The 10,000-nt window shown below is 41.5% G+C and overlaps 1 protein-coding gene across 3 annotated transcripts in view; it reads left to right on the forward strand.

The window, feature by feature from the left end:
• The window catches only part of LOC113529043 (myosin-10), a 69,356-nt gene that overhangs the window by 6,184 nt on the left and 53,172 nt on the right, over window positions 1–10,000 (forward strand). For all 3 annotated transcript variants that reach the window (XM_053228800.1, XM_053228809.1, XM_053228816.1), the window contains exon 3: window positions 1,766–1,922. In XM_053228800.1, the coding sequence (XP_053084775.1) occupies window positions 1,766–1,922 (157 nt within the window). The remainder of the gene's footprint in view (window positions 1–1,765; window positions 1,923–10,000) is intronic.

Consider the following 10,000-nt stretch of genomic DNA (forward strand, 5'->3'; position numbering starts at 1 on the left):
TTTATACGCTAACGTTTAAAGCACTTACGTATTTCAAGGAATGTTTTTTCTGGAACTCGGTCGCTTCTTGTGAATGACTTTAAAGAAAGCGATTCCAGAACAATTTACGGCTGATTGGCGTTTACCGACATGCGTACGAAGAAAATTAGCAAATGTTTTAAATGTGCCACGAATTTTTAATGAAGTTTAGCCACGAAAACATTTACGCACAACTTTACTAAAAGATTGATAAATGAGGTCCAGTGACAGCAAATGAAACAGAAAGAAAATTAATGAGAATTTTTGTTCTGGAAATATTAATCTTTCTGACTTTCTGGACTGCAACGAGAGGACGCTCTAGACGTCTGCGTTTATTTCTTTAAAAGATAACTTCGTGTTACGCGAGTGTGTAGCTGCTCCTGCGATCTCGCTCTGATCGGAAACCGTGACCTGAGGACAGGAGGACATTTTAGTTTTAATCCATAAGCCTTTTTATAAAACATGTTGTGTGTCGTTACGATATGCTAATCAGTGTAGCTTTTTAAACTAGCTGGAGGTGAAAAGTTTTCTGTTTTTAATTTTTATTCGTTTTATCACAACTTTGTGTACGAAATTTGTTTGTTGTTGTTTCGTCTCTGATTGAGTTGTCGTTGCTAGGAGACTCAACAGCCAATCATTATGTAATCTAACACCCTCGTTAGAATTTTTATAGGGTTTAATTATAAATAAGTTATAATTAAATCATATAAATGTATATATTTGTTTATATTTTGGATCTTTTATTGTTTATGTTGCATTAAAAGGCCAAAAGTAAATTGTGATGTAAAGTTTGGCAGAAGACACTGAATGTTACAGAGTAGTGAAAGAGGACAGGAAAGGAGGGAGATGTATATCCTTATCTGCTCATAAAGCTCTGTGTGTGTGTGTGTGTGTGTGTGTGTGTGTGTGTGTGTGTGTGTGTGTGTGTGTGTGTATCTCACACACCTGTGCTAAACAAAGCCAAGAGTTAAACTTAGCGCAGTGACTCAGGAGCTCAGATCTGCTTATGTAAAGCTGAACATTTTAATATCAGAAGAACGGAATGACGGAAACATCATGTTTGTGGCTAGTTAGTACAAGGTTATAGCTAGTTAGCTAGTTATATAAGATAGCTCATGGCATAAATCCAGACCAAGGACGCGGACGCAGGCGCTCAGCACGTGGCGTCCAGCTCCACGTTCCACATTCCTTCACGTTTACGCTTTATTTCATTATTTGTGCAACATGGAACTGCAGACCAAACTGCAGTGTTCAGAACAAGGTCAGATTTAAGGCTGTGTGTGTGTGTGTGTGTGTGTGTGTGTGTGTGTGTGTGTGTGTGTGTGTGTGGGTGGGCAGGAACATCCTGTACTCAGACTTTGCCCAACTGGTGTCGTGTTTACAGATTAAAAAAGAAAAAAAAAGAAAAAAAAAAAGGGTTGAAATTATATGTTGAGTGTGTTCCAGTCTCGCTATGGGCTCCGTCCCAAACCACATTCTACTGTACTACATAGTGCCAAAATAGTGTGTACACATGGAGCGTACCATTTCCTCCACAGCAGGGGGGTTTACCGTGAAGCTATCATCGGGTCGCTAGTTTCTTAGCTAGCTAACACTGCCATGGAGACTTAACATTTATTTATTTAATTGTTTATTTATTTATTTATTTATTTTTATGCCACTATTTAGGAATATAATCCCAAACAGTTCCCTGGTGTGATGGAATTACTAAAGTAATTCATTTTATAATGTTTTTTTTCTTTCCCAGACGTATTCCGGACTCTTCTGCGTGGTGATAAATCCGTACAAAAACCTGCCCATTTACTCAGAAAACATCATCGAGATGTACCGCGGTAAAAAGAGGCACGAGATGCCGCCGCACATCTACGCCATCTCCGAATCGGCCTACAGGTGCATGCTGCAAGGTAAGGAGGAGGAGAACGTTTGTTTTAGCTCAAGTCAATTTCTTAGCTAGTGATACGAACCGTTTTCCACAAAGAAACGCAACGTTTTGGCTAAAAACAACAATTCTGTAGCTAGGAACAGTAAGTCCTTCATGAGAATTGTACATTTGATGTGAGACAAATAATTTCTGTTTAAAAATAAAATAATTTTAGCTCAGAAACATAATGTTTTAGCTAAAATTTAAAAGTTTTGCGTCTGGAACTAATAAGTAATTGGTAAGAAATTATTTTTGTATAAAAATAAAACAACGTCTTGGTTAAAAATAGCAATTTTGTAGCTAGAAATCCTTGAAGAATTGTAAGTTTTACATAAAACACAATTTTCAGGGAACTACTTTAGCTAAGAGAGACAATGTTTTTGCTGAAAACATCATTTCTGTAGCTAGAAGTAATAAGCATTTAGTAAGAATTATAAGTTTTAAGTTAGAAAAATAAATTCTTTGGGGGGAAAAAAAAAAGAAGACTTAAGTTTAAAAAAAAAAACACAATCTTGGTTAAAAGCAACAATTTTGTAGCTAGGAATAATAAGAATTTTATAGGTTTTAGGTAAAACAAAGTGTTAATATATATAAAGAAAAATGTTTTTAGCTAAGAAACACAATGTTTTTGCTGAAAGCGACAATTTCGTAGCTAGGAATAGTAAGTCCTTTGTAGGAATTGTGAGTTTTGGGTTCAATATAAAGCATTAATGTATAAAAAGGGAAATATTTTTAGCTAAGAAACACAATGTTTTGGGTAAAATCATTTCTGTAGCTAGGAATAAATACTGCTTGTTAAGAATGATGCGTTTTAAATATAAACATTTCTCTCTTTGTGTGAAGAAGCAAAAGAAATAAATAAGAAATATTTATAAGAAATAAATGTGTGTTTATCAGTAAAACAACTTCTTCATAAAATAACTCAAAATAACACATTTTTAGATATTAATAATCAATTTTTAAGTTTATTTTTAAAACACAATCTGCACTAAAACTAATTCTGAGTGAAATTAATAATCAGCGTTACTGTGTGGAATGGCGCTGTGATGGAGTTAACTGTTACAGTATTGTTTTTTGGGGTGAAAATTAGAATCATGAGCTGCCTTGTGGAAGAAAAAGAATTATTTTTATAAAAGGGACCGATTTTATTTGCGACTTCATCGCAGACGAACCACGCGTGCCAGCTTCATGGGTTTTTTCCTGGAGAGAAATTCCACTCCAGTCATTATCCACTTTTTTTAACGAAACGTTTGTTTTCCGTTAAGTGTTTCAAGAAGCCTGAAATTCTTACGCGCACCGCTCCGCTCGGCGTTCTGGCCTTATTTAGTTATATTGGCGGTTCTGCGAGTTTTTATTGTACATGATGTAAGCAGCAGGAGAAATGGAAAGTATTTCCAAAGGTAGCGATTATATATTTTTGTTCAGTCCCCGGAGATAAATTAATTTCGCTCGGCCACATCTGGAATGCAGGGAAAAGGCAGAAAGAGAGGTGTGTGTGTTGTGTGTGGTGTGTGTGTTGTGTGTGGTGTGTGTGTGGTGTGTGGTGTGTGTGTGTGTGTGTGTGTGTGTGTGTGTGTGTGTGTGTGTGTTTCCTGGGTTTTCTCTGCAGTGGGCCTTTGGGTTTCTGCATATTTGAGGAATGAAAGAAAGAAAAGAAAAGTTCTGCAGCAGCGCTGATTGGATGTTTTTTTAACCATTATAGCGCCTGCTTATTGTTCTAGAATTTTTTTTAGATATAAAACATACGTATGTACGTGATGTTTAAAAGATTAAAATTTGAACTTTAACAGAATTTTGGTTACGCTGCGAGCTTTACTGAATTGTTTTCTTTGTGCCCGGGTGTGTGTTATGAGTCATAAACACGGCTCTGTGCTCTCAGACGCTCTGAACGTTACACCTCATTAGCAGCCTTCACTTCAGTTCGTAGCCGAGGAACGACGATGTTTCCGAGAGCGATATAAAATGTATAGTTTATTTAAAGTTCTATCTTTCTCCACGTGCACTCCTCCACGAGGTTCTCACCTGGTCCAGCTTTCACGCTACTCGTTACTGTAAGTCCTAATCCTGCTGAGTAACTTTTAATCACCCAGTGGCACGTGACCTCACTCTCAGTCCTTTTCGCTTCTTCTTTAACTACGCAGTAAAATAATCGCTGTAGCTGTTTTCCAGCTAGCATGAATTAAACATTAGCACGTCTGGTCCTGATGTTTAACAGCGCTGAATCAGATGGTGTGTTTTATGAGCGGAGAAAAAGACTCTTGTTTCTTTCGGACACACAGAACATGTCCATGCCTCACTTCCGTAAAATTCCGATTTGGTATTCCCTCTCGGTTTGACGTGTATCAGAAGCTGGGAATTTTATAACTCCCTCTTTCTCTCTAGTTTAGTCTGGCCCAGTTCTGTAACGAGAGGGCGAACACGTTCCTCCTTCTGGACACGTGACTCCAGCCACTTTTCGGAAAGCGCTATCTGCCCTCTTCCGCATACATGAGCTCACGGACGCTAGTGTCTCTGTGATTGACAGGTGAGAGACAGCATGCCCCTCCCACCCAGACAGCACGGAGCGCTTTGCCCTCTTGGGATTTGAACTTGTGACCTTCTAACCAGTGAAGTTGTCCAGCTGAGCCGTCAGATCGCTGCTCCTCCTGTAGAGACGTCATTAATATTCGTTAATGTCGTTAACGTCCGTAGCAGAAGTGTGATTGACAGCCAGTGCAGTGAGCTGTTTGCACATCTGGATGTGATTTGAGGAGGCTGGCGTGTGCTGATCATGTTTTTTGCTCCTTCCTGTTTTTTTTTTTTTTTTTTTTTTTTTTTTTTTTTTTTAATCTGGGAAGGGTTGAAAATATTTCTGTTTCGGGGAAGAGAGAAAGTGTACGCTTTTCATTTTTAGCCAAACTCTCACTTTAATCTTGTTCATATTGTTGAAAAGTGGCACGTTATACTTACTTACACACACACACACACACACACACACACACACACTTCTCTGTATAGTAGTACGTAGTGGACATCTTAAACTCTTTCATTTGTGTGTAAAAGTTTGAGTGGTGTGTGTCTGTGTGTGTCTCTGTGTCTCTGTGTGTGTGTCTCTGTGTGTGTGTCTCTGTGTGTGTGTCTCTGTGTGTGTGTGTCTCTGTGTGTGTGTCTCTGTGTGTGTGTGTGTGTCTCTGTGTGTGTGTGTGTGTCTCTGTGTGTGTGTCTCTGTGTGTGTGTCTCTGTGTGTGTGTCTCTGTGTGTGTGTGTGTGTCTCTGTGTGTGTGTCTCTGTGTGTGTGTGTCTCTGTGTGTGTGTGTCTCTGTGTGTGTGTGTGTGTGTGTGTCTCTGTGTGTGTGTGTGTGTGTGTGCTATGAGACGCCACTTCACCATCTGTTTGAGACACGCCTTAATCCAGAACTGCATACTTGATATCTTTGTATTAATTATTAAAGCTGGATTGTTTATCTCCGCATTCTGTTATTTGTTTTAGGAATGGTGTGTGTGTGTGTGTGTGTGTGTGTGTGTGTGTGTGTTGTGTGTACAGCTGCAGTTTAGTGTCCTGTTGTGTATTTAAACTCCCAGCCTGGTCATTTTGTGTGTGTAGAAGACGACCGTGTTGGGATAAACTCTCAGGTAAAAGTGAGTCCAGTGAGCAGAAGGAAAGCAGGAGGACTTATCTTCTGGAACGTTCCACATCTCCTTCAGCTGTCGTGTTTCAATCAGACCCTACAGCAGGAGGTGTAGTGCACATAAAATGGTGGCTTTCGGAGTGTCTGACCCTCGTTGTGGGGTACAATGGAGCCTTTGTGCAGCTGTGTGTGTGTGTGTGTGTGTGTGAGAGAGACACACACTGGGGGAATTTCCTCACACTCCTCTCTCTCTCTCTCTCTCTCTCTGTGTGTGTGTGTGTGTGTGTGTGTGTGTGTGTGTGTGTGTGTGTTACTACGCCTGCTGGCACAGCGACAAGCATCAAGCCTGCTGTGATTATCATCGCGCTCTGTTCTCATACACTGAACATTCGTTTACATGAAAGGGGGAAAATAATCAACATTAACTTCTATACATTACATCCTGATTGGTCAGAAGAAGGTGTTGATTAATTCTCTAGAACAGCGGCTCTGACAGTAGCGCAGGTTTATATTAATGCGCTCGTTCTGATCCGATATCGTTTCCATAGCAACAGCTCATTCACGGAGACGCGTACAGCGGACGCTCCACTGGTGATAAACGTGTGTGATGGTTGATCTGGAAGGAGATGTTTATGTAACGTTTATGGAAGGAGTCTCCAGTGTCAGCGCTTTGTAACAGTCAGATATTTAAAAAAACGTGTCTGATCGTTGATGTGTAAGGAGACATTTATGGAAGGAGTCTCCAGTGTCAGAGGTGAAGCTGTAACTGTGAGTTTTCCGACGTCTTCAGGAAAGAGGAGTTTACGCTTCTTCTTTTGCGGTTTCTCAGTAACATGCGTAACAAACTGCGTTTTATTATTATCTTATTATCTTCAAGAGAGATAAAAAATGATGCTCACTCCTATATCTTGTGCGCTAAATGCTAGTTAGCTAGCAGGCTACGATGGAGAATAGTGATGATGTTCTCCTTCCCTCGATGGCGTTTGGGACACAGCGCTGGTTTTACTGCACTGGACTGAGGTGCCACTGTAAAGCCGGGATGAAGGTTGGATGTGGTTTGGGTCGGACCAGCGGTACATTTCGTCGCTCCTGCTCACGCACACACACGCACACACACACACACACATGTGCATCTGCCTTTGATGGATTTTCCGAATACTTTCCACGCTCTCCATCACTGGCTGTTGACGGCAGTAAGTTAGTAATTATAGCGAGCGTGGAGCGCGCGTTCAGGAAAGGATCGCCTGCTTAAACGAGAACATCTGTGTTTTTAGGGGAAACATGGCTTCCAGTGCGCCGTAGCGAAACCGCATACTGAGGGGGAAAATACGAAATTAAAGTATAAAGAGTATAAAATCATCTCCGCTAAGCAGTGAGGATGAAATGAAACCATGATGATGATAAATGCGCTTGGACTCGGAAGCTGAAATTTACCGTCTATTTAAAACTCGTTACGAGTTGCGCAGGAGACGAGACTGTTATGGGAACGGAGTAATAAATAATAAAGTTGGAAAATGGATTGTGAACGCCAAAAAGTGACTCATCAATCCAATTTTTTATCCATTTTCAATTACAATATCAGCAGCATCACCTGAAACCCGATACTGATCCCCTGCGGTAACCAGGGCGACTCCGTGTTTCTCATTTACGCATGTTTAGCTAGCTGACGTAGCTTAGCTAGCTAGTGCTAGAGCTAATGTCTGTTTAAATATAAAATAATCCTGCATGAAGCGTCACTGTGTGTGTGTTCCCGTTCTCTCCTGCGTACCGTTACAAAGCGATGTCCACGAGACCGCTCAGCACTGAAACAACCCTGGTTTCCATGGCAACCTGTTAACCGGTCACCAATTTACATTACACCAACTTACTCTTACACTCCAACATTTTAACGTAGCCCAGAAATGATGAGAAACCCGAGTCCCGGCTAATCGGAACTGATAGTTTAAAAGCGTTGTGTAAAGCGATGGAGGTTTGGAGAAGAAAACTGCTCGTGACGAGGAAGTGGGTAAAATGTCTGAGCTTTAAAAGGTCAGGACATCACGCAGTGTTGATTTAATATCTGCCAAGGCTTCATCTTCGGGTTATTTTACTCGGTTCGGTGGAGGACGGTGGAGGAATGTGAGCGTGTGCGTGTGGACTTTCCTCTCCTGGGCTTTGGAGGTCGGGTTCCTCCACCTGGTCCTAATAAACCCAAACGAACAGTCATGTGTTTCAGCACTTTGTGTCTTTCTGAAGTGGCTCCAGGCCTCTCTGCTTTCACCTGGATTGCAGCGAGTCTGCTGAGGTTCAAACGAATTCCAGAACGGAAGCGCTTTACTCACGACATTCCGGGTTTTGGAAACGTTCGGGTCGGCTGGTGTAGCTGAATTTCCCTCAGAATTAAACAGTACTGATGTTATTACTAAAGATTTCCTAGTGTGACCCTTTGACAGAAAGGATAATAAATCAGTAACGTGCATAAATTCATTAACTTGCCCATCACCACATTTAGGCATTACGTAGTTATTAGGCTAAAAGTGGGAGCTAACGCTAATTTAACTCGTATGTTTAGCTAGTTAGCTAGCTGGAGTGAGTATTGGAATTCTTGAGGAAGAGACGTTCGTATTTAGATTGTAGATTAAAGCAGTAATCTGTTATAATCCTGATGATGCCTCTGATGTAGAATATCGTGTCTGAAGTTGTTTGTAGTTTCGCTTTGTTTCGTCAGTAAACAAAACCAAGTCCCGCCTACTTAATCTACAGAACTTCTCCGGAGTGAAATAACTTATTTTACTTTTTTAACTTTTAAACACCGAATTCCGTGAAGTTTTTTTATTTATATTATATTATATTTATATTTGTTTGTGCTTGTTTAGTCTAAAGACCCTAAACCAATGCGCAGCGTTGCGTAAACACGGAAGATTGAAGAGCCAATCAGATTGCAGCCTTCATCATCCTGAAGCTTGTGGCCAGAAAAGTGTACAAAAGACATGACTGTCTTTCATCTGTATGTCGTGGGCGGAGCCTCTGAGGCTAACATTTTCTGTTACTGGAGTTTGGACAGCGTTGTAGTTTTCCCTCGACGTGTTAATATGCGACGTGACGGCGTGTTACGTGACGTTTCTTTACAGACGTTACAGGTTCGTTCAATTCTGGCTGCTGGAGGTTGGACCTCACGCTGGCGGCCGTGTGCAGTGTATAATTAGCATCGGAGGGATTCTCGTCACCGTTATGTTTAAACTTACGTAACAAATAAAACCTTTATTTTATATTTAGACTGGAGAAGAATATACTCCTGACGACTCTACTGCAAATAACCGGTGAGTATCCCGGGCATTGAGCGGCTCGTCCCTGGCTCTCGGGAAGCTGGTTTATGTGTACTGCGCTCTGATTGGTCGGTGAGGTAGGAACAGTGTTATTGTCACGTTCTTGCTTCGTAATGCTGCGTCAAAACATTGGTTTCCACTCCATCAGCCCGTGATTGGAGATTGGAGCTCTTCCACTTTCCATTGATTCTATATTCAGCCGCGTTTCCTTCCCCGCCGGGAATCGGAGGAATTCGCCGCAGAGAGACAGCTGCTTGACGTATCCCATGATGCAGCAGTCGGTGAGTGAGCATGACGAAGCAGTTGGCGATGTCGGTTTCCTCTCGGCACTGAGGAACGCGAGTCACGCTCTGTATTCTGTGTATCTGTGAGACGGATTTTATTCACGTCTGAGTGTGACGTGAGTCACTCGGCTGGTTGTGGCAGACTGACGCTGAATCTCCCCCTCCCCCGTTAGCATAATGGAACGACCCTTACAAAGACACAAAGGCAGAAGGTCTTCACTCGGCTCAGAGAATCCGGGCGCATTGTCCTAAACTTCATATTAATCACGATTATACTTCATTAACACTTTTCACGTTTAACATTAACACGGTCATTTCCTTTCCCTCGCTAGTTAGAAAGCTGTAGTGATTCTACATAGCACTGTGTTTCATCTGACTCATTATATTTTATTACATCACACTGCTGCTGCTGAATTCTGCACTCTGATTGGTCAGAAGGTGTTGATTAATTCTCTATAACAGCAGTAGCGCAGGTTTATATTAATGCGCTCGTTCTAATACGTTATCGTTTCCGTAGTAACAGCTCATTCACAGGGACGTGTACAGCGGACGCTCCACTGATGATAAACAGAATACACACGTGTGTAATGGTGGATCTGTAAGGAGATGTTTATGTAACATGTATGGAAGGAGTCTCCAGTGTCAGAGGTAAAGCTGTAACTTTAACTGTAGCTTTTCCGACGTCTTCAGGACAGAGGAGTTTACGCTTCTTCTGTGTGGTTTCTCTGTAACTCTGACAGACTGACAGACTGATCTTGGTCTAGTCGCTCCAGTTGGGTTTATTCTGCCCCGTTACGTCCCCCCTGATCAACCCCAAACCACCACCACCCCCACTAAAAAAACCCCTTTCTGCCCCTCCACAAG

This window comes from Pangasianodon hypophthalmus, chromosome 2 (assembly GCF_027358585.1).
Source record: "Pangasianodon hypophthalmus isolate fPanHyp1 chromosome 2, fPanHyp1.pri, whole genome shotgun sequence".
NCBI lineage: Eukaryota > Metazoa > Chordata > Actinopteri > Siluriformes > Pangasiidae > Pangasianodon > Pangasianodon hypophthalmus.